We start from the raw sequence: 26090 nt of genomic DNA, 5'->3' as shown, positions 1-26090 counted from the left end.
AATTAATCTACAACAAAAGAGGCAAGAATATTCGGTGGAGCAAAGACACTCTCTTCAATAAGTGGTGCTAGGAAAGAATGAAATTAGAACATTCTCTCACACCATGTACAAAAAAATAAAAAACTCGAAATGGATTAATGACCTAAATGTAAGATCAGAAACCATAAAACTCCTAGAAGAAAACACAGGCTGAACACTCTTTGACATAAACTGCAGCAATATTTTTTTGGATCTGTCTCCTAAAGCAAAGGAAATACAAGCAAAAATAAACAAACGGGAACTAATTAAACTTAAAAGCTCTGCATAGTAAAGAAAACCATTAGCACAACAAAAAGGCAACTTACCAAATGGGAGAAAACATTTGCAAATGATATGACCAATAACAAGGTAATATCCAAATATATAAACAGCTCATACAACTCAACATCAAAAAAAAAAAAAAACCTGATTAAACAACAGGGAGAACGGCTTCCCTGGTGGCACAGTGGTTGAGAATCTGCCTGCTAATACAGGGGACACGGGTTTGAGCCCTGGTCTGGGAGGATCCCACATGCCGCGGAGCAACTAGGCCCGTGAGCTACAACTACTGAGCCTGCGCGTCTGGAGCCTGTGCTCCCCAACAAGAGAGGCCGTGATAGTGAGAGGCCCACGCACCACAATGAAGAGTGGCCCCCACTTGCCACAACTAGAGAAAGCCCTCGCACAGAAACGAAGACCCAACACAGCAAAAATAAATTAATTACTTAATAAACTCCTACCCACAACATCTTCTTTAAAAAAAAAAAAAAGGCAGAAGACCTGAATAGATGTTTTTCCAAAGAAGACACAGGATGGCCAATAGGCATGTGAAAAGATGCTCAACACTGTTAATCAGAGAAATGGAAATTAAATCCACATTGAGATATCACCTCACACCTGTCAGAATGGCTATCATTGAAAAGAACAGAAATAACAAATGCTGGAAAGGATGTGGAGAAAAGGGAACCATCCTACAATGTTGGTGGGAATGTAAATAGGTGCAGCCACTACGGAAAACAAAATGGGGATTTCTCAAAAAACTAAAAACAGAACTACTATATGACGTAGCAATTTCATTCCTGCGTATTTATCCAAAAAAAAACCAAAACCACTAATTCAAAAAGATACATGCACCCCAATGTTCATAGCAGCATTATTTACAGTTGCCAAGCAACCTAAGTATCCAACAACAGATGAATGGATAAAGAAAATGGGGTATATATATATATATATATATATATATATATATACACACAATGGAATACTACTTAGCCATAAAAAAGAATGATTTTGCGATTTACAACAACATGAATGGACTTGGAGGGTATCATGCCAAGTGAAATAAGTCAGACAGAAAGACAAATACTGTATCATATCACTTATATGTGGAATCTAAGAAATAAAACTAGTGAATATAACAAAAACTAAACTGACTCACAGATATAGAGAACAAACTAGGGGTTACCAGTGGGGAGAGGTAAGCAGGGAGGGGCGATATAGGGGTAGGGGATTAAAAAGTACAACCTAGTATGTAAAATGTGAATAAGATACAAGGATATAGTGTACAGCACAGGGAATATAGCCAATATTTTATAATAACTATAAATGAATACAACCTTTAAAACTTGTGAATCACTTTGTTGTACACCTGAAGTTTACATAATATTTTATATCAACTATACCTCAATAAAAAATAAATTTAAAAAATTATAATGGCATTTACATTACACTAAAATTGTAATAAGTAAATAAATAGATACCATTTACACCAGCAATAAAATCTATGAGGTACAGGAATAAATAAGAAATGATATTCAAAACCTATACAAAAACTATAAAATTTTATTGGAAATGAATATAAAATATTATGTAAATAAATTGAAGGTAGCCAATGTACATGGATAGAAACAATGAAAATAGAAAATATGCCAATTTTCTCAAAATTAAACTAGCAATATAATGCAATTCCAATAAAAAGTCCAATGGACCTTTTAGAATCTGACAAGTTGATCCTAAAATTAACATGATAAAACAAAGGGCTTAGACTGGCCAGAGCACTACTAAAATGAGGAATAAGGCATGTGTATGGCATCAGAGATGGGAGGACTTTCTATAAAGCTATGTAACTGAGATAGTATGGAGGATGATATTAGTGAAAATGCAGACTAAGAACTTCCGAAAATACTCTACTCCATAAAAACAACAAGGAAACCGATAAAACGTCAGAAGAAACTTTTTCGAAACTCTGGAAATTAACCAAAGACCTGCAGCAATCTGGGGAGTATTTAAAAAGAAAAAAACAGCAGGAGAGAAGCAAGGAGAATTACAATACTGCAGTCTGTGGAACAAAAACCACATTCACAGAAACACAGACAAGATGAAAAGGGAGAGGGCTATGTACCAGATGAAGGAACAAGATAAAACCCCAGAAAAACAACTAAATGAAGTGGAGATAGGAAACCTTGCAGAAAAAGAATTCAGAATAATGAAGATGATCCAGGACCTCGGAAAAAGAATGGAGGCAAATATCGAGAAGATGCAAGAAATGTTTAACAAAGACCTAGAAGAATTAAATAACAAACACCTAGAGGAATTAAAGAACAAATAAACAGAGATGAACAATACAATAACTGAAATGAATAATACACTAGAAGGAATCAATAGCAGAATAACTGAGGCAGAAGAATGGATAAGTGACCTGAAGACAGAATAGTGGAATTCACTACCACGGAACAGAATAAAGAAAAAAGGAATGAAAAGAAATGAAGACAGCCTAAGAGACCTCTGGGACAACATTAAACGCAACAACATTAGCATTATAGGGGTCCCAGAAAGAAGAGAGAGAGAGAAAGGACCCAAGAAAATATTTGAAGAGATTATAGTCAAAAACTTCCCTAACATGGGAAAGGAAATAGCCACCCAAGTCCAGGAAGTGCAGAGAGTCCCAGGCAGGATAAACCCAAGGAGAAACATGCCGAGACACATAGTAATCAAACTGACAAAAATTAAAGACAAAGAAAAATTATTGAAAGCAACAAGGGAAAAATGACAACATACAAGGGAACTCCCATAAGGTTAACAGCTGATTTCTCAGCAGAAACTCTACAAGCCAGAAGGGAGTGGCATGATATATTTAAAGTGATGAAAGGGAAGAACCTACAACCGAGAGTACTCTACCCAGAGTCTCATTCAAAGAGGATCTCATTCAGATTCGATGGATCTCATTCAGATTCGATGGAGAAATTAAAACCTCTACAGACAAGCAAAAGCTAAGAGAATTCAGCACCACCAAACCAGCTCTACAGCAAATGCTCAAGGAACTTCTCTAAGTGGGAAACACAAGAGAAGAAAAGGACCTACAAAAACAAACCCAAAACAATTAAGAAAATGGTCACAGGAACATACATTATCGATAATTACCTTAAATGTGAACGGATTAAATGCTCCAACCAAAAGACACAGGCTCGCTGAATGGATACAAAAACAAGACCCATATATATGCTGTCTACAAGAGACCCACTTCAGACCTAGGGACACATGCAGATTGAAAGTGAGGGGATGGAAAAAGATATTCCATGCAAATGGAAATCAAAAGAAAGCTGGAGCAGCAATACTCATATCAGATAAAATAGACTTTAAAATAAAGAATGTTACAGGAGACAAGGGCGGGCACTACATAATGATCAGGGGATCAATCCAGAAAGAAGATATAACAATTATAAATATATATGCACCCAACATAGGAGCACCTCAATACATAAGGCAACTGCTAACAGCTATAAAAGAGGAAATCAACAGTAACACAATAATAGTGGAGGACTTTAACACCTCACTTACACCAATGGACAGATCATCCAAACAGAAGATTAATAAGGAAACACAAGCTTTATATGACACAACAGACCAGCTAGATTTAATTGATATTTATAGGACATTCCATCCAAAAACAGCAGATTACACTTGCTTCTCAAGTGCACATGGAACATTCTACAGGACAGATCACATCTTGGGTCACAAATCAAGCCTCAGTAAATTTAAGAAAATTGAAATCATATCAAGCATCTTTTCTGACCACAATGCTATGAGATTAGAAATCAATTACAGGGAAAAAAAGGTAGAAAACACAAACACATGGAGGCTAAAAACTACGTCACTAAATAACCAAGAGATCACTGAAGAAATCAAAGAGGAAATCAAAAAATACCTAGAGACAAATAACAACGAAAACATGACTATCCAAAACCTATGGGATGCAGCAAAAGCAGTTCTAAGAGGGAAGTTTATAGCAATACAAGCCTACCTCAAGAAACAAGAAAAATCTCAAATAAACAATCTAACCTTACACTTATAGGAACTAGAGAAAGAAGAACAAACAAAACCCAAAGTTAGCAGAAGGAAAGAAATCATAAAGACCAGAGCAGAAGTAAATGAAATAGAAACAAAGAAAACCACAGCAAAGTTCAATAAAACTAAAAGCTGGTTCTTTTAAAAAAAACAAAAAAAAATGGCAGGAACTTGATTAAAAACAGCAAGTTTTGTGTCATTTTAACTTTCCTATTCCCATCCCCTCCTCTCCAGCATAGCAGAAGCCTAAAAACCAACAGCCTGCAATCATAGTAAAAACCATCAGCTTGGTATCCACTGGAGAAGGCAAATGGGGCTGGAACTCCTTCAAAACCTCATTACTGGAGAACTGACATTTTTTGACTTGTCAGGTGGTTCCTGGGAAGACTCCACGTACAATGTCTTTATTTGACCAGACTCTAAGCTTACCCAGTGAAAAAAGTCTTTTCTCAGGGAGCATTTGTGAAAAACAATTAGAGGCCAGTGATCAACATCATAGCTGCCTGTGGCAGCAGATACTAGTAGACACAAAGGATAGGCCAACCAAACACTTAAAGGAAAATCTGGGGAATAAGATGTCCATAAGGGCTTTGAAAGGCACTAACATATATCTGGGAATTTAGAAGGCCCCATGCATGTGCAATAATGTGTGCATGCTTGGGATGTGTGCATGCTAAGGAAAGACCTGAGAAGACCCTAAGCTCTCATCTCAGACTAACCTTTAGGCTATGCACAAGCAGGAAATGCAGGCTAAGGCAGAGTTGTCAAGCTTGAGGTGGGCCCAAATGTTAGTCATGTTCTAGTTCTTGGCTGAGTGATGATTTCACGTAAGTTTGTTGTACTATGCTTTGTAACTTACATATATTCTTTTGTTAAGTATCAAATACATTTTTAAAAGGAGATGAAAAACATCTTTACATTAAACAAATCTTAAAGATGAAACTCATACCTTCAACTATGCTGGACTTAGCAAGAAATCCTGAAGATGCTTTTAGAGCTCCATTGAATACCACAAAACTTGCACCTGTCACTAATTAAAAAATACAATAATTATGTTTTAAACTGCTCTTTTTATGCTATATGATATTTGTTAAATGCATAATGTGGAGCATAGCATATTTTAAGTACCTGATAAACGCCATGCCCATACCACTTATATTAGAACAAAAAATACCAAACAAAATAAAGTTACGATAAAATATTTCATAAAGGTTATTTAATGTTTGTATCTAATAATTGATGGCTGTTGTACTATTTACAGTGTTTTTATCAAGTGAGGGTGTGGAAAATCAAACATCCACTACTGTTGAGAGCATAAATCAGAACAATCTCTATGGAGGACAACTTGATAAATTGCTATTAAAATTACAAACACATTTATACTTTGACATACAAATTCCATTTCTAGGAATTAATGTTGGCACATATACAAGGTTATTCATAGTGCATTTTTATAAACAGCCAAGGATTGGTAGCAACAGTCCATTAATAAGGGACAATTAAATGATGTTCATATATAAAGTGGAAAGTTATGTGCAATGTGAAAGTTCTTTATATACTAACAAAGAATAATCTCCAAAAGAAAAAACAAGGTGCAGAATGGAACAAATGTTATGACTTGTTTAAAAAAGTGGAAGAAAGGTGTATGTGTGTGTATGTGTATGGTGGGGTGGTGTTTGCTTACATATACATACAAGCAAGAAATCCCTGAAAGGATATACCAGAAACTGATATCACTGGTTTGGTTGCCTGTGGAGAGGGGAAGAGGGTAGTTTGAGGGTCAAGGGAGGAAAGGAGATTTTACAGTGTGAATATTTATACCTTTTGAATTTTATACTATGTAAATATTCATCAAATAAATATTAAATAGCTGTAAAATTTTAATGACAAAAATGTCAATAGCATGTTAAGTTAAAAAAGCACAATATAAAAGTAAATATCCAGTATAAAATCATCTATTTAACATATATATCTATATAAGAAGGAAATATATTAAAATGTCAACAAAGGCCATATTTTGGCACTTTTTTCCTTTTACTACTTCTTCAAACATATTTTCCAAGCTTATTACAAATGAGTATACATACTTTTATAATCAGAGGAAAAATTTTTATTAGCAGCCAGAATGTCTGACTATTTTAAATGTGTTATTTTACAATAATGTATTAAGTTTTTGGAATACTTACTTAACTTTCAATTTGTTAGGCTCTCTAATGCAAGGATTTGGTAATCACAGCAGTCACTGAGGCCATTCAGCCGAGTGATGTCATTCACATCACCATCTTTATCATTTTTATATTCCCAGCCACTTAACAGTTTTATAAATCATTCTTCATCCTTATCTACCCTGTGCTCCCCGCTAAGAGGAGTTGGAGCAGAGAGCAAACAAAGGCAAAAAATACCTCACTCCAGAGATACCCACCATATGGGACACACTAAGCCTGAAGACATCAAAATAAATACTGTATTCCAAGTTTTTAAACCTAATGTTGCCCAAGATAAACACAAATATTAGAAGCAGTTTTTTTGTTTGTATAGCTAAAAATTTAAAGCATACTGTTTCATCACCATCAATTCAGCAAATAAGTAAGATATCTACATATAGGTATATTCCTCTTTGAAAGGAATTCTACTTTTTGAGATGGTTTTATGGATTGACACTAGGAACCAATACTCACCTTTTCTAGGATGGCCAGTAGCACTGTTGGCCTGTGTTTGATAAACTCCATCATTCTGTATACAGACTAGATGAGAATCTGCTTCTGTACTAAAACTAGCTCCAATGCTAATGACATGCTCATTAGAAGAATTTATTACTTTCATTACCTGGGAAAAAACAATACGCATTTAGAAACATTTTTAACATTTTGTGCCTTTATTAGTTATAATAATTCAAGAGTCACATTTCTGACCACCTTTATCAAGCTTTAATCTGAACAACTCCCTGAGAATGTGATAGAAACAAATGATTTAAAATAAAATCACCTCAATTAAAAGACAGATAAAAGAGTAAGAAAAAAATGAAAAAATAGGATTAAACAAATCCTCTGTTAGGAAACAAATCTAAAATTTCAAAAATAAGTGTTTTTTTGGGTTTTTTTGCGGTACGCGGGCCTCTCACTGTTGTGGCCTCTCGGGTTGCGGAGCACAGGCTCCAGACGTGCAGGCTCAGTGGCTATGGCTCACGGGCCTAGCCGCTCCGCGGCATGTGGGATCCTCCCGGACCAGGGCACAAACCCGTGTCCCCTGCATCGGCAGGTGGACTCTCAACCACTGCGCCACCAGGGAAGCCCCAAAATAAGTTTTTTTGTCATTATGTATTAGTCCAATTCAAAACAAATTTAACACACTTCTAAAGAAATCTAATGTTCAATAATTATCTCAAGACTTGAATAAAGCAATTATACTTACATCATTGTATTTTTTCCGAGGTATTTTTATGCAGCTTTTCCCCATTTCCATATGAATCAGTAGCTGATCTATATTATGCAAGGTATACTGGTAATTTCGAAGGTCCTACATAAAATAACGATAGTTCCATAAACCTTAAACTACTATCCATGAACATTTACCCATTCATTCAATCCTTTTTTAAGAGTATCCATCATTTTAAAACTTGTGATACATAACTATCAAAACACCATCCAGAAAGCAATAGCAACTTCAAAAACCAGCTAATTCTTCCAGCTACTCCACAATAATAATAAAGATTATCACTCTCAGGAAGAATTCTATAGTATTTGAGGGTGATCTCTTTCTAGTTACAGATCTTCCAAAACAATAGATTTTCAAACCGAACATGGATAAATAAAAGCAAGTTGGGCTTCCCTGGTGGCGCAGTGGTTGAGAATCTGCCTACCAATAGAGGGGACACAGATTCGAGCCCTGGTCTGGGAAGATCCCACATGCCGCGGAGCAACTAAGCCCATGCGCCACAACTACTGAGCCTGCTCTCTAGAGCCTGCGAGCCACAACTACTGAGCCCACGTGCTGCAACTACTGAAGCCTGCATGCCTAGAGCCCGTGCTCCGCAACAGGAGAAGCCCCCGCAATGAGAAGCCCGTGCACCGCAACGAAGAGGTGCCCCCGCTCGCCGCAACTAGAGAAAGCCCACGTGCAGCAACGAAGACTCAATGCAGCCAAAAATAAAATTAATTAATTAAAAGAAAAAAAAGCAAGTCCACTGAAATACACTTCTATAATAAGAGGTAAACACAAAATTACAGAAATTAGAGGTGGAAGGGAACCTGAGATCATCTAATCCAATACTTCCCATTAAAAATGAGGTGACTTGGGCCACAGTTTGCTCAAAATCATCAAATCGATTGACTTTACTAACTCTTTTACTAAGGCTTCAACAACTGTGTGGATCTCACATTACCTAAATGTGTAAGCACTGCAGCAGAATGAATCAAAAGGCAATTTGAATCAGGTATACATAAATTAGGACGTGTTCTAAAAAGCACTTCATCAAAAACAGAGGCCATTTATGTTAAATGAATTAGGATTTATTATAAATGAACTTTCATTATACCAAATATGTCAAATTAAAATAGAAAAATATAAGTATGTAAAATTTGCTTAATGAATTGTTAAAGTAACAATATAAGAACACTTAATAAAACAGTTCAATTACTCACAACAAGTAAGTTCATAATAGTGTGTCCTATTTCTCCAAAAAGAGGTTTTCGGCCTCTGATACTTGTTAAAGGAGCAGGATATGCTATACACAAGAATAGAAAACTGGTTACCATCAACAAAAAACAAAAAAATCTTAAATTTATTACCTTTAATTTTCATTTGTCAAACATTACGGATAAATACCACTCAATCAGTTCTCTGGAGAAAGTAAGAAATGACGTTAACCCATACCATGTATCTACCAGATGCTACATTGAACTGGGACCTTTACATACATTATCCTAATTAAACCCTATAACAACCCAACGAGGCAAGTATGTCTATCCCTACTTTACAAATGGGGAAGTAGAGACACAGATTAATAACCCTGCCTATGGTTTCTAAGTTAATAACTGGTGAAACAGGTATGAAACTAGGCTTGGCCTGATTCCAAAGCATTTAATCTTTCATCATACATGTTGTTTCCAAACATTATGATGGCTAGAAAATTACCATAACTGGCTAGACCTACGTAAAGTTCTCATAATTTAAAAAGAAATATTCTGATAATTTAAAGCAAAATATGAAGAATTCAAGATTTTTAAGGCATTTGTAATTAATGTTCAATTGTGTGAATTTATGGGTGATAGTAAACTTTTATAGTTCTTGGGTCAGCATGATAAAAGGAACACATAGAATCAGAGAAGTCAATGCAGAGAAGAAGTGATATGGACTCTGTCACCTAACTACTTTTCTGTTTCTTTAGGACACTATAAATATTGCGCACCAAAAAGGAAAAGTACCTTGGTGGCAATGCAGCAGGAATTCTGGAAGAAAAGGAAAGTGAAAAAAGGAAGGTAAGACTATTTCTATGATGATAAAAATCAGACACATTTTTAACCCAAGAATTAACCTGAGAATTTCAGTTCTCAGCTTAGGTTAAGCAAAGAAACCTCTCTAATACATATTATACAAACATACCTCCTTAAAAGTCTAAGAAAACACACATGACATTATCTATTTAAAAAAAATAAGTCAGGACAACTCACATCTTTGCTATTACAAGCATATATTTTAGTTTTAAAAAGGACAACTAAGTTATTTGGATGACAGAGAGTACAGAAAGAAACATAAATTAGTGGTAAAACATATTAAAATGATAAACAATATGATTAAGGTAAATGCTGACTTTTTACTTCATCTTTTATGAATAAGAGAGCATCCTTTGCAACTTGATAGAGGTAATTTTATCTAAAACAGTAATTTTCAAGAGGTTATGGCTTAGAATGACATTCTGTCAGAGTTACAAACGGACCTCATAAATCATCTAATCCAACATGTAATGGTGTTGCAAATAGTCTCAACATAGAAGCGTAGGTAATCCTCATTTGATTAAGATTAGCTAAGTATTTTGATCTAACCTTCCATAAAAATAGCATTCAAATATTAGTATCAGAGACAAAACGTTAGGCTGAATGGATGAAACACTTGGCTCAGAATGAAGTCTCTTAAGCTCTTTGGTTCACACAGTACAAAACCTGAGATGAAAGTTAATTTTTACTTCTTGCACCACAATTTAATAGTATCCCATATTTAAATCTTAAATGGTAAGGACCAACCCCTCAGAACACAGAGTTTAATAAATTTGCCAAATAGATTTAAATGAGTATCTCTTTCACTGAATTTGTCCATTTTGAAATAGTAATGGTAACTTTTATAACTTCTCTACATTTAATTTTCCTCCAAGAAAATAACTATTAAATTATACAAGAATCAAATGCCTAAATTTTCCTTAGATGTGATGTACTTCACATGCAACAAATAAATTATTCTTTAAAAAAGTGAGGGATAAAGAAAGGGTACGAATTCAAAGACAGTTGAACACAGAAATGATTTCAACTCAGAAATAACCATACACATAAGACTGGACCACTATTTCACAACCGTTTATGTTTGGCTTTATGGTGTACACAAATGGGGTGGGGGGGCATTTACCTTCTTAATATGTAGGCAACATAACAAAATGAACTCCCTATAGCAAATACTTTTAAGAAAACTTTTGAAGGTTTTCTATGTTTTTTTCTGAAATTCAAAAAAAATTTTAAGGTAAGTTAATTATAATAATTATGAATATCTAGAAACTCAGGACATAGCAAGTTTGTCTAGACTAATTTGGTAGTAGAGGAGGGCTGTTTTAGAATTTTAAAAGTACATCAAAACAAAAGTAGTCCCATTAATCCATTAAAAATTTATTTTAATGATATCTGAAGTTCTTATTTACATTCAGTATATTTGAACCTATGTAATTTAGCTTATTATTCTAAAACTTACCTTTATATTCTGCACCCAATCTCAACATTAAACGCATAGGAAAAACCTTTGCCCAGGGAATCTCTAGCTTCTGGATAAGAATTCCACAAAGAAAAGGATTGCTTGGTAACAGGAGATCATCAAGTTTCTGAAAAGTAGGTGTAATAAATAGAAATCCTCCATGATCCTTGCTGCTGAGAAAACTCTCAGTAAAGGTAATACTGTCCAAGTTTTCTATGTATTTTCCTAGAAATAAAATCATTTATAAAAAGATTTTAAGTTGTTTTGAAGCAGCATTATGAGTTTGAATGTCCCAGTATAAACTTAAATAAAAGCAATGTAAAATATTTTTTATTTATTTCCACTCTTGAAGAAGCACTGAATACCTTGTGTGCACAAAGTTCAGTTATTCCTGAAGATTGGGAATTGTGAACAAAAATTTGAGAATGTTTCTAACCGTTAAGTGTTTTAAAATTTTTCTCCTTACTTCATGGTCAAGTGAAAAGTCATCATCATGTCCCCCAAATCTTATACAGACAGAAAAGTATACGGTGGTCCCCCCTTATCCACAGTTTTGCTTTCCATGGTTTTAGTTACCCCTGGTCAACTGTAGTTCAAAAATATTAAATGGAAAATTCAATAAACAGCAAATTTTAAATCTCTCGCTATCCTGCTCTGCCCCATTGGGATGTGAGCCACACCGTGAATCACTTGTCCAGCACATCCACGCTGTATATGCTACCATCCATTAGTCACTCAGTAGCTGTCTCAGTTATGATCCACTGTTGCAGTTATCACTGTGCTTGTGTTCATGTAACCCTTATTTTTCTTAATAATGGCCCCAAGGTGCAAGAGAAGTGTTGTTGGCAATTCGGATGTTCTCGTACTGTGCCTAATTTATAAATTAAGCTTTATCACGGGTATGTATGTATAGAAAAAACAGTGTACATAGGGTTCAGTACCATTCGTGGTTTCAGGCAGCTAGTGGGGTCTTCGAACTTATCCCCCGCAGATAAGGGGGGATTATTGTGTAGACACGTAAACAGACCAAGAAGGTAAATATATTTTCACTTTTAAAATTAAAAAACTATAAAGACACTAATTACATAAAATGCTAAATTTAAGGAGACTGAAAATGATGACAGAGCTCTTTTAAGTAATCAGCAATCTCTTCACAAAATATTTCTTTAGTACAGTTAGCATAGCCAAAAGCAAAAATGCCCTTAATTTATCCATCCCCTGGTCTGAACAGTTCAAAATAAAATGGTATACCTTTCAGAGCATCCTTATAAATGGTGATAAAGAGTCTGAAGATGTCCTTAGGAATAGTATCTTCACTTGGCAAACATAACAATAGAATAATAATTTCTGCCTGTCCCAAGCCGTGCAATCCATTGGTTGAGAAGTACCAATATTTGTCTGAGGAATCTTAAGTGACAAAAGTGTACAACTATAAATGTCAACTTCTATTAAACAAAAAAATTAAATATAATTGTCCTTTGCATGAAGCACAACTTTTTAAACTCCTTAGTTTTCCAACATTCCCCTCACAAAAACTTTAAATTGAATTTATGAGATTAATATAAAAAAGAGAAAGGATGAAAAATTATCTGATGGAGTCAATTAATAAACAACAATAGGGCTTCCCTGGTGGCACAGTGGTTGAGAGTCCGCCTGCCGATGCAGGGGACACGGGTTCATGCCCCGGTCCGGGAAGATCCCACATGCCGCGGAGCGGCTGGGCCCGTGAGCCATGGCCGCTGAGCCTGCGCATCCGGAGCCTGTGCTCCGCAACGGGAGAGGCCACAACAGTGAGAGGCCCGCATACCGCAAAAAATAAAATAAAAAATAAATAAACAACAATAAAATAAAAGATGCACTAACAAGCTGAAATGTAGTGGGTAAGAATCAGGTTAGTTTCAAAGAGAATGAAAAGCTAAGAGATGCATTATTGAGTATTGAGGACTATTACTGAGAAATATTTACTTCCTTACTTTTAATTAAGTCTAGTGTCATTTACTTTAGAACTGTCTTTATTGTTACTAAATCAGGATTCTTGCTTATCTCAATTAGCAAATTTCAGTTTACCTAAAAGCTATATGAAACATGGTCAGCTGGAGAGATTGGGATTGACATATATATACTAAGATGTATAAAATGGATAACTAATAAGAACCTCTGTATAAAAAAATAAATTAAATAAAATTCCAAACTTCAAAAAATATATATATATGGTCAGCTGTATCATGAGCATCAAAATACAGCTTGTTATAAGCCCATGGTCTTAACCTAGGACTGAATGAAGGACACTAGTAAAAATCTTTAAGCTATTACTTCAAGTCCCACTGCATATAAAACTGCAAAATTTATTTATATTAATATTTGGCTACAAAAACCCATATCCAATACTGCTTATTTTTCACCATTGCCAGTCTAAATTTAAGCAGACAATGGGATTAATTATTCAGAAATCCTGCTTACTAATTAGGCAAAGAAAGATGAATCATTACTTACAAAATGCTAACTTGACATTCACAAGTAGATTAGCATTTAGGACAAACGTAACAGGACAAAAACCTTCGCCTTCAAGAAGCAAAATGATCTGCTCGTGAGATGGGTGTTCTTCTATTACAGGCACTAAAACATGAAAATAATATATTAATTAGAATAAACATGTCTTCCTGTTAAATATGCCTATAATGAAAAAAACAGATTTATAAATCCACCAATGGCTTAATCACATTTAAAAGCAAAAGCAAACACGTTTATAAAATCAATCAACACCTGGACAACTGTTATATTCTAATTTTTACTTTTCAATTTATGTAAAGATATTAATATTATAATACATATAAATCCTGATCAATTATATTATATATAGTCTATGCACAAATATGTTGATTAAACAGCATATTGATACAATTTTAGTACCTTTAAAGTTTTAAAACAAATGTTTTTGTAAAGTGGACTCCTATCTGCCAGCCACTCCAATTATAAATTCTGAAATTTACAGCTGTGAAAGTAGTCTAGACCCAAGTTATACATGCTTGTACATATGGCTTGCTGCCATATGCCTTATGTCAGTGACAAGTGGTGAAAAAAGAACTTGACAACCAACAGGAAAATATACATGGCATGCAAAGAACAGGGCTTAAGATATTTTTGCCACTATCAATAGGATCATGAAATGGCTCCAACTTTCAGAACGGAGATCCTAGGCTTCATTCCCCTACATTATCATGCACAGAACATAATCATTTCATGTAAGATTCAGCATAATGCCTGGGGTAACAAGGATATATCCCTAGGGAACTACTCCAAGGTGGGAGATAGCCACAGAATCTCCAGATTAGAAAGGACCTTAAAGACCACCTAAGTTCTCTTCTTTTACAAAGGAAACTGAGGCCCAAGAGATTAAATTGCATGCTTCAAGTCACACGTGTATTAAGTAGCAGATGAGGAACTAAAATTCCTAGCTTTGTCATCCAATCCAATATTCTTTTCTTTAGACACTATGTTCCTTAAAAAAAAAAAAATGATATGGAGTCAAAACTAATACAGGACTAAAAGTCTATGAATTTCCCTGTTGTATTGGACTTCTGCCTTATTTTAAATTAGGGACCCAGATGAGATAAGTGAATCACATTCAAATCAACTCAAAAGGTCAGATCTTTTTAGAATTTGTTTTTATACAGTAAGAGTTTTTGTAAACTAGAGTTCCATGCCATCGTACATATTTCAACCACACTGTCTAAATTAAAAAAAATACATTTTATATATCACAGACAAAATTCATCAATATATTCTTCTTTAAAAAAAAAAAACTCCTTTTTAAATTTAAATAACTGCTATCCTACCTGATCCCTTTTCTCCAGATGCAACCAGAAGAGGAGGCAAGCTGTCCTCATCATCAGGTAGAAGACTAATCTTATTGCAAACATTCTTGTCAATACCACACAATAACCTATAATCTGAAATACTAGCAACAGGTAAATTACTGTTAACCAAGACACCAGTAGGACTTGATAGGTCCTCAATTTCTGCAAAAACATCATCATCTAGTGTAAAAGAGCCAGAAGTAGGCAACCCCTCAGTCCCTGTGTTTGTAGGCAGTTTTTCCACAGATGGAACCTGAGAAATAGGACTTCGAATTATCTCATTTCTTATATCGCCTGCCTCACTGTTTGGTTTTTCCACAGTAGTAGAATGGGCATGATCCACTGTGTTTATCATCTGTAAAATATGGAAAACAAAAACCCAAATCAGTTCATAGTTTGTTTCTTCAGAAGCCAAATTTCCCAAGAAATAGTACCATTTTGGTTCTTTAAATTCAAGAGCACAGGTTTAGCTTTACTCTATGCTCAGGTAGGTATTTTTGACTAATTTTATAGACTGGAAAAAGGAGGCAAGGAGAACTTCAGGATCCTATACCATACCACAAAGTGAGCACACTTAGTTCAACTCAAGGCACTCCTCCTAATAGACAAAAAAGCCTGGCTGGGGGGTGGCAAGGGAGAGGAAAAAGGGAGAAGGCAGGGAGGGGAGTGGTTAGGAAGCAAAATGATAGACGTACTCCACAACAGTAACCACCTAGAATAAACTACACCTCAAGTCTGCTTCAAGTAAGCCCCTTTCTTTTTGGACAGGCCAAACCTAAGTCAATAGAGAATTGTTTATGAACTCAAGTAATACTAGCCTCTATAGAAATTCCATTTTGTTAAAATATTGATTGAGGGTAGGTGCTAGCTAAGAAACATACTTCTGGTAATTAGAGCTACTTGTAAAACCTAGCTCATGAACTCTTACTGACAAACAACATAAGTTTATATGATACGTGAACTTGAAGAGAGCAGGATACATATTCATCTTGTCTGATGTATCTTTACCCAAGATAAACCAGGTAACTGGCTCAGAGGAGATGCTCAATATATATTTGTTTAATGAATAAAAAAGCATTCCTACTTCATGTGTTAATACTTGCTTTTATGAGTATTTTGCTACTTTACAATGAGAGTTATTAGTGGGCTGGGATTCTATATTATGTATCTTCTATTTAACACCTAGCACATTTGTATAAGCATAAATACTACCATCAGGTACTTTACTGAATATCTGAAAATCATTAAACAAATTAGTCTAAATTAACTTACTAAATCTCAGTTCTATTTCCCCATACCAGTGGTTCTCAAAATGTGGTCCAGGGATCTCTGGGGTCCCCAAGACCCTTTCAGGAAGTCAGTGAGGTCCTAGGATTTTCTTCATATAATTTAACTAAAACATATCACAACAGACTGACTTTAGAAGTAGATGTGAGAATCTATCTTCTATTAAGCCAGACGTTAAAGAAATTCACAAAAATGTAAAACAATGTTATTCCTCTCACTAAACTTTTGTTTCAAAAACTTTTCATTAAAAATATTATTTCTATTAATTTAATGAGTTTATTTTTTTAAATGTTTGTCAATTTTATATCAGTAATTATCAATAAACATAACCCACATAACCTATAATTCTTTGGGGTTCTCAATAACTTTTAAGAGCATAAAGGGTCCTTAGATCAAAAAGTTTAAGAATCACTGCCTTAAACTGACGTTAATACATCATTAACGTCATGACGTTATGACATTCATAACATCATGACGTTCACACATCATATGTTTCTCATTTTATGAAGCTCAAAGCATTTTAAAAAAAAAGTACTCTAAAAAATCACACAAGGAATTACTTACAAAATAAAATTTTATTAAATTAACAAGTCATTCTTTAGATTCCTTACCAGTGGCACATCAGGTAAGAGAGGACTAAAGTCTTCAGAACATCTTTTACTTCCAGATGATAATTTTGTTGTATCTGCAACTTCGCCATTGGGCAATATACCATCTGCAAACCATACTCTCTTCTGTTCTTTGGAGCATAATCCTAGAATCAGTTTAAAAAGTAAAGCATTTTAATTTGATAATATCGCAATGATTTAATACTAAATGGGTCAGGAAACATTTTCAAAAGCTTTTTGCTAACCATTGGCAAGCCCTGCATTCTCAGGGTTTCAAGGCCTAGAGAAATGGCCTTTTGCGATTCATCTACCCAGAGTAGAAGTTTTTTTCTAATTCATACAAAGGCAGGGCTGGCCCTAGGAATCCCGTACTCAGAAAAAGAGTGGACAGGAGAGGTTATACCTTAAAGACATTGAAGGCAGATTTAAAGCCTATATTATTAAGGCTAACTTTGTGAGTGTGGAATAAAATTTAGGGACTAAGGCACAGGGAGGGAAAATGGAACAGAACAGAGCATGGTAGACAAGCAAAGGGAAAGAAGTATGAAGAACAAGAGAAAGAAGCATAAAAAGTCTAAAGAAAGAAACAGAATCACTTGTGCATCAGAGGTCGTTTCCTACTTTTAACTTACTTAACAAGAGAAGCATAACATGCTTTGTTCTTATAATGTTGATATTGAAATTTATTAATATTTTCCTTTCAAATTTGGAGGAAATAACTAGATGTCAGCATAAATATTTGTTCTCCTTTATTAAAAAGCATCCACGGAGGAAGGTTATGAAAATTCCTGCCAGATGATTTTAGAACATATAAACATCAAAAGGACCAACACCTACCTTCCATATCATAATACAGATAACACTGAAAAAATTGGAATCATATATGTATAATTTTTGCAACATGGGTGGACATATTAAATAAGGTTATCTTTCTTGTATTTGCAATACTTTATAATTTAATGACTTAAAAAGTCAATATAAGAGAATAAATATTTTTAAAAGCAGATTCATTCATCTTTAGAGGTATATAACCATATATGCTGAAACTCATTATTTAAGTCATAATGAGAAACAGAAAATAGCTATTAAGTGAGAAATAATTGAGATCAAAAATGGTTGACAGAAATACTTGAATTTGTCTCTAACTGACAATTACAGTTATTTTCTAGCATGTTACAGACTAATAGTTTATTTTTAAGAGTGTACACAGGCTTACTGAATAGCACAGGGAACTATCCTCAGTATCTTGTAATAACCTATATGGGAAAAGAATCTGAAAAAGAATATATATATATATATATATGTATATGTATAACTGAATCACTGAGCTGTACACCTGAAACTAACACAACATTGTAAATCAACTATACGTCAATTTTAAACATTAAAAAAATAAATAAAAAGTCTACACAGGCTTTACTCAAGATCCTAAACTACAATAGGCTGTAAAAAAAAAACAGAGAGCCCAAAGATTTTTTAAATGTTTAGAAGTTTGTTAAAAGATTTAAGAAACATTTTTTATTGTGGTAAAATATACATTTAAGAATAGATTTTTAAGGAAAGGGAGACATGCCAGTTATTTACCTATTGTCTCTCAAACCCAAGCCCACCCTTCCACATGGTGCTCTTTGATGCCAGGCTGGAAGTCTGGAAAGTGCAACTCCCAGACCCCCTTGCTAGTTGGTTCTGGTCATGTTCCAGCAATGACAGGCTCTGGTTGGAGACTGGAAGGTGGGAACAGAAGGAAATCTTTCTGTTTCTAGTTCCTGCCAGGACTTACGCAGCAGCGGCACCACCAGATATACCCACATGTCCTGTGATCTTCAGTACTCCTTACATCAAGCCTGGGACACTCCTTCTGTTATCTGAACACCAACCCTGTCAGGCTCCTTGATGGTCCCCGCATTTGCCACTTGGTGTTCCTCTAGAAGTCACAGTACCAGTCATGTGACATGGTACCCTAATCCCTGAATACAAGGTCTGAGAACCAAGCATCTCTTGGTGTTCCTGCACGGTGTTCTAGTAATACTGCCTCTCCCTTTGCATTCTCCCAACCCTAGGGATGGTGGTTGCTTCCTGTACTTACTAATCTCTGAGTCACTTGAGCATGCCCTTTTTGTTCTTCTACCCTTCTAACGTACATGTATAACCAGTTCCCTGTATTAAATTCCTTCTGGTAGCTAGTCTGGTTTCTCTTTTCTCACTAGATCCTGTCAATACTAGAAAACTTCTACTTTGATCATTTATCTTTAATATTAGACACAACATTTTCTTCAAGTTACCTTCAACACTTGGCTGTTTAAGTGCTGAGATTGGTAAAGTTGTAGGTGAAGATATACTGGATGTTTGAGTCTCCTGAAGAGGCTGGATGGTGGCACAGTCATCAGAATGATTAGATTTAAGATTAGAACCAGTTGGACTCATCATCCTTTCAAATGCCTGAGCTACAAAGGGGAAAAAAACTTGATCTCAGGTGTTTTTGACCTTCAAAGTAAATCATGATAAATATTCTATTTTTCAAATTGTAAGGAGAAAGAAATTAATGGCTAACTAAGAAGTGGCACTTGGCAAAGATAATATCCTTACTTTTAGTTGGCAGCACTCCACTTCAGTATAAGCTACCAATTAGTTATTTCAATATAATTTTGGCATATATTTGATATCTACTAAAGAAAATCATTGTTATTTAATATGACCATCTGATTTTGCCCTTGTACTCCTATAGTCTATTTCCAATATAGTTCCTAGTGATTCTTCTAAGACATAAATCATATCACATCATTCTTCTGTTTAAAATCTTTTAATGGCTTCCGAAGTAGAATGAAAATTTAAGTAGTTACAATGGCCCACAAGACCCTATATAGTCTGCATTTCTACCTCCTCTGCTTTCCCAGTTAGCTGTCTGACATCATTTCTCACTAAAATCCTACTTGCTCATTAGAATCCAGCCATTGAGGCCTCCTTGTTCTTCAACAAGGGAAGCAAGCACTGTTCTAGCTTCAGGTCTTTGCTCTTACTATTCTTTCTGCCTGGAAAGTTCTTCCACGTGGCTTTATTCTCTCACTTCCTTCAGGTCTCTGCTTACACATCATACTATCATAAACCCTTATTCTGACCACCATTTAAAATTTCTACCTCTTGCCACCAGTCTGTTACTATCTGTCCCTCTTATACTCTTTCATTTTCATTTAGAATATTATCACCATCTGATATTCTCTTTGCTTTCTGTCCACATCTCCTGACATTCATAAGGTCCATGAGATCAAAAGCTCCATAAGAACAGGGAATATATTTTGTTCTCAGCTGGAGCTGCAAAGCACAGAACGCTGCCTGAATACTGCTGAATGATTTTTTTCATCCAAATAACACAGAACAGCACTGGTACCTCTCCCTTCAGCACTTCTCCAAACTGATCTGCTATAAATGCTGCCACTATTACAATAACTTTCCTCAAGTGCCAATGAATTAGCACCCTCATGCAATGGCTTCCGCTAACGAAGTAAAATCCAAACACAGTACTTTGAGTTTCAAAGTAATTTCCAACTTCCTCTAAGTTTATGTAATGGCACTCACATGCATGCTTCTTTAAAACTTATACAGTCTCAGCACAACTTCCTCATTATCCACAATCTCTGATGAAACTATCTTTTCTTCTTTGTGGAATTTGTCTTATAACCCTTGAGCCATCTTTCTCCTCTTATTAGTAACATTATTTTAAATGATCATGTCTACTGTTTTCAACCCTAAAGTTGGAGTTAAAATAACTTCTATTTACGTTTTCCTGTGGTGTATAAATTAATGATAAACAGAGCCATAAATGAAATTACATGCTATAAGATATCAAAACAGAATAAATAAAACAGATAACTAAATAAATCCATTCCAAATATTTTCTTTGATAAACCAATGCTTGATCTCACTATCCTACTAAGTCTCTTCAGTGACTAAATCTTCTCCTCTCCTGGATCCTTATGGTCAATATGTTTTAATGTTCACCTAAAAATCTGACCTGTCAACTCAAATAATGTTTCAAATCTTCATGGCTGTTTTATTTTTTAAATGGGGAGAGATAATTATGTGGGAGCTTGCTCTAAGATTTCTTAACTCTAGCAGGTTGCTTGGCTAACGGCACCAGCAGTAGTCTTAAAGGCTACTGAAACAGCATAAGCAAAAAACAAAACAACTACAAGCACTTAAATTCTTCATAAACACTGGTGGCAATATGGAAATACAAGAAGATTTACACTCTATTATCTTCCAGAGCAGAGGTCAACAGCAGGGAGTAAAGCAGCTTACCTCAGGCTAACAGACTCACATCAGAGCTTTTTGAAGAATTGCTGAAAAAATTTATCTTCATTCAAAAGAGAAAAACAAATTATTATCAGGTATTTATTCTCCTGGCTAACAGGAAGCAGCACCTGGGCTAGCGCACAGGCCTGGTCTTAAAAGTCCCAAGTAATATTTGCTGGGAATTAAACTGTCAACAAATCTTTGAAAATGCCAAGAAGTACTCAAAAGAACAAACGTGTATTTGAAGAAAAACACACACACACACACAAAACTGTGAGAAGTCAAGTAAGATTATTGCTGATAACAGTAAGCTAGCTAGGGAGCCAGAGAAACAATGGGAAACACAAACAAAATTCTAAAACTGAGAAGGAAAAAAAATATATAAAAGACAAAAATGTGCAAATAGTGTGACAGTCCTATGAATTTATATAAAAATTATAAATATTATACTTTATCTTTTATTCCCACTTTAGGTTGTAATTTTCTATAAGGTGGGAACTATTATCTTGCCTTATGCTATTAATATGTAAGACTGTATACTATTTATTGGTAGATATTCTATAAATGTTTAGATTAAGATGATGAGGATGACAATGATGGTGACAAAAACAAATAGGCAGATGAAATGCAGCATTTAGGGACTTGGTACCTGTTAAAAGTTAATGAACTGCCACTCCAGAAACTGAACGCTTCCTTTCCACACTGGTAGTAATAATTGTGAGAGTAGAACAAAAAGAAGAGAAACCAAGCCTTGGGATGTCCCACCTAAGCCAGATAAGTCAACACTAGGTCCCTGCCTTAAGAAAATAAAGAAGTTTATCTTTGTCACAATCCAGTTGTTTTTAAGATATATTCAATTACTGGAAGAAGATATGTCAGGGTAATACTCACCTTTACTAATAGTCTCATAGCAGACTACACATACTCTTGCTTCCTTTTCTAGATACTGCAATTTACACTTCCTATTACAACAGACACCGCAAAATACCTACAAAGGACAAAATATCAAATTTGATTTTGTTTCAAGCATGTTTATACCAACTGGAGGCAGGGGGAGGAGAGACCCGAACTCTAACCAAAAACCATTTTTCTGATTACATAAACAAGTTTTCTAATCACCATAATCATAGGTAATTATTAAATGATTCTTTTTATTTTTATTATTTTACTTAAATGAGGTTTCTGTAATTTAAAATTGTATCTCTGATGAGAATTCCTTTAAATCAATTATGTTAATTGGAAGGGAATAAAAACTTTCTTAATGAATAAGTTCATAACTTAAAAAGCTTTCTGTGGTCCTTTACAACTTCTTTTTTTTTTTTTTTAACTTTTTGGCCGCGCTACGCTGCATGCGGGATCTTATTAGTTCCCCGACCAGGGATCGAACCTGTGCCCCCTGCAGTGGAAGCACAAAGTCTTAACCACTGGACCACCAGGGAAGTCCCCCTCCTTTACAACTTTTAAAAGGAGAATGTTATTCAAAGGGGAAACAGACTCACAGATATAGAGAACAAACTAGTGGTTACCATCGGGAGGAGGAAAGTGGGGAAGGGCAAGATAGGGGTAGAGGATTAAAAGGTACAAACTACTAAATATAAAATAAATAAGCTACAAGGATACATTCTACAGCACAGGGAATATAGCCAGTATTTTATAAGAACTACAAATGGAGTATAATCTTTAAAAAGTGTGAACCACTATGTTCGATACCTGAAACTTTCATAATATTGTAAATCAACTATACTCAATTAAAAAAAAAAGAAAAACAAGTAAAATGTTATTTTTCTAAAAGAGAGTAGGGTTGATCTGAGACTAACATATTACTGGAAAATGCTGAAAAAAATGCAATGTTATTTCTAGAGGCAACTCTTGAGTCCGTAGACTATTAAGATAGTCAGAACACAAATGAGGTCACAGCTTCAGCGTTCTGAACCTTGTGCAAGCCAATCTGCTTTTTTTCTCAGTGTTTATCTCAAGTATCGAGCATAACACTAGCTGCAGAGTAGTCTTGAAATTAAGTATTCAAGGATAAACTGGAAGCTGACTGAATTCCGTGCATCTGACGCGTTCATGTTAGAGAGAGAATGAAACGTATTCTTAGATTTCACAAAAATTAGTGTTCCTCATTTCCCAGTATGTAATACCCATGACAATGTGACATTTATTCAAACCTCAAGCAATCTGTAAAATGACAGTGCTTTATACACTTCCACGTAGGTGAAAAACGATGATTTTAAACTAACTGAATCTTGTAATCATCTCTTTATCAGCTTTTTTGTCACATTAAATTTCATTTAAAATGTCCCAAAAGAATAAAAGACAAAGATTTTTATAGCTTACTTTTCCACATGCTCTGCAGTGATGTCGCCGTTTCGTAAAAGTAAATTTGACTTGGCAGTTCATACAATTTGGAGCTTCTGAATCAGGAACCCAAGTGGGTTGTTTCTGGCCCAAAACAAGGCCTTCTTTGCAAGTGTTTGCAGGCAGAGATTCTTCATTTGCAGTTACAAAACTGGATCCACCTTCAAAATTACTTTCTATATCAATGTAATTAGAATTGAAGCTAACCTGAGGATCAGTCACAGAATCTGTAGCACAGGTGGTTGGAACAATGGTATTTGCTATTCTGGGTTCACTTTCAGGCATATTTGGAACATCCAGCTTATTTGGTTCCTTTGAACTCCTTGTTCTTGATGGAACACTAAACAGTTGCTTAGGTCTGGCGCCTCCGACATGAACAGATTGACTGTTACTATCAGAGACTGATAATTCATTTGTAATCTCAGACTTACTGCTAGATAACACTTGTTCAACTGGAATTGCACTTTTTTCCCCTAAAGAAAGGCTACCATTTTCTGTTGTATTCTGTTTATCAACCGTTTCGCAAATCATATTAATACCAGGACTTTCCCCAGTAGCTCCTGCTTCAGCATTGAAATATATATTGTCGACATTTCCATCATCTGGGCCTTTCCTATCTATCTGATTCATCTGAGATTTTGAGTCATTTACATTTTCTTCAAATGGTTTTATGTTACTAGGCTGAAGATACTGTTCAGTCAGAAAGGCATCAAGTTCAGCATCACTAACTGGTGCACCACTTTTCATGCCTTCATCAATATTAAAGTAATCCAAATCTTGTCCACTGATATCATTGCTTGAAAAAGTGAAACCTTCACAACAATCAGGAGATTCTGGGGCATTAGCACCAGAAAGCTCTATTTGAGATTCTGCAGCTGTAGAAGAACTGGTGTTATCAGGGTAATCCAAAGACTCAACTCTAACTACCATCTGGTTAGAATCTGCCTCTCTATCGCCCATCTTTTCAATTAATGGCTGATGAGGTATGTTTTTACATTTTTCCCGTTTCAAAAGATCATTCTCCTTCAAAGGTTCCCCACCTGAAGTCATATTCTTCTGTATTTCTTCATGCACAGTCACTGCATCTTTTATATTATCTTTATATTCATTCTGGGGTAAACAATCACCATGAGCTTTATTTTCAATTAATGATCCACACAAAGTCCCAGGTACTGGAAGACAGGACAATGAGGAATATGTATTTTCACTTGAAACATGTAAAGTTGAAGCAGAATCTTGGATTTCATCCTTATTATCTTTAAGATCTAAATTTCTTGAGTCTTCTTTTGCAGATTGTTTTATAAATATAGCAGTCCTATCTTCCTGAAAGGAAAAGTCAGGTAACTTGAAATTTTCATCTCTTAAATTTGAATCATTTAAGCATAAACCTCCATTTTTTGGAAGACTGCAAGACAAAGCACTTGTGCTGCCTCCTTCTTTTAAACATTCTGGGGCAGCTATGACTGGCACATCTACCTCCTCTTTTACCAAACAGCCATCAGCTTTTACTAATTCACATGGCTGGTTCTTGTCCTGTAGGTGGTCTTTGGCATCAAACATTTTGGAACTTTGTTGAGTCAAAGCAGATGGCATGTTGAAATCAACAACTGGTTCTAACTGATTAGAGATCTTTTTATCCTCTAAATTTTCTTTTCCGCTGTAATTACACGAATCTGAAAGTGTCGTATCTACTTTTATACCAAATTCTTTAGTTCCACTGATTTCTCTGTTTTGTAATTCAGAACTGACATCATTCTGTTCCTCTCTGACTGTATTATTACCATGGTCTGTTGAAGAAATACAGAAGGTTTCTGACACTGAAGATAAATCCAATCCAGTCAAGGAATCTGCACTAGACTTAAAATCATCTGGCAATAATTTTTTAATATCTTCTTCACTATTAGTTACATGAACTAAGTTACCCATGTCACTTATCAGATCACAGACAGGTTTACTACATCGTCCCATATATAGAGGCTGGATTTCATCTGAAGTGCCACCATCCACAGAAGAAAGGAGATCAAGTCCTGTTACATTTTTTTCATTTTGTATAGAAGTTTGTCCCTCAAGTGTTTTTTCATTCAGGGCAATTTGATTTGTTTCATAGCCTGTTTCTGATGAGGCACAACAATTAATGCATTGTTGATCCTTTGGTAGCAGTGAAGTTAGCTGTGAGGAAGCCAACTCTGAAGAGACTGAATAGTGGTTAGAATCATATGAATTTTGTGCATCTTGGAGATAATCTTGTTCATCTAATTAAAATAGAAATATAATGTTAGTCAGGAGACCCAAATCAAAATTATTACAAAGACATTATGGTTTCTACGACTTCTAAACTTTTTTTTAGACCAGAAATATATTACTCTCCTGCAAA

At 35.0% G+C, this 26090-nt stretch overlaps 1 protein-coding gene across 9 annotated transcripts in view; it reads right to left on the bottom strand.

Annotated features, from left to right (window-relative positions):
* Positions 1 to 26090, bottom strand: part of ZFYVE16 (zinc finger FYVE-type containing 16) — a 57644-nt gene that overhangs the window by 14809 nt on the left and 16745 nt on the right. For 3 of the 9 annotated variants that reach the window (XR_004525825.2, XM_019929760.3, XM_019929759.3), the window contains exons 3-15: positions 23696 to 25968; positions 22247 to 22343; positions 19348 to 19509; positions 17069 to 17211; positions 15150 to 15525; positions 13807 to 13929; positions 12565 to 12720; positions 11314 to 11538; positions 9786 to 9809; positions 9003 to 9085; positions 7774 to 7878; positions 7041 to 7188; positions 5312 to 5392 (exon numbers count right to left, since the gene is read on the bottom strand). Coding sequence is in view for 8 of the 9 variants with exons in the window: in XM_019929760.3 (XP_019785319.2) it covers positions 5312 to 5392; positions 7041 to 7188; positions 7774 to 7878; positions 9003 to 9085; positions 9786 to 9809; positions 11314 to 11538; positions 12565 to 12720; positions 13807 to 13929; positions 15150 to 15525; positions 17069 to 17211; positions 19348 to 19509; positions 22247 to 22343; positions 23696 to 25968 (3996 nt within the window). In the remaining variant the exon portion in view is untranslated. The other 6 variants (XM_033852969.2, XM_019929761.3, XM_019929762.3 and 3 more) reach the window with 6 other exon arrangements.

This window comes from Tursiops truncatus, chromosome 3, assembly GCF_011762595.2.
Source record: "Tursiops truncatus isolate mTurTru1 chromosome 3, mTurTru1.mat.Y, whole genome shotgun sequence".
Taxonomy (NCBI): domain Eukaryota; kingdom Metazoa; phylum Chordata; class Mammalia; order Artiodactyla; family Delphinidae; genus Tursiops; species Tursiops truncatus.
This window is presented reverse-complemented; position numbering and strand designations above follow the sequence as displayed.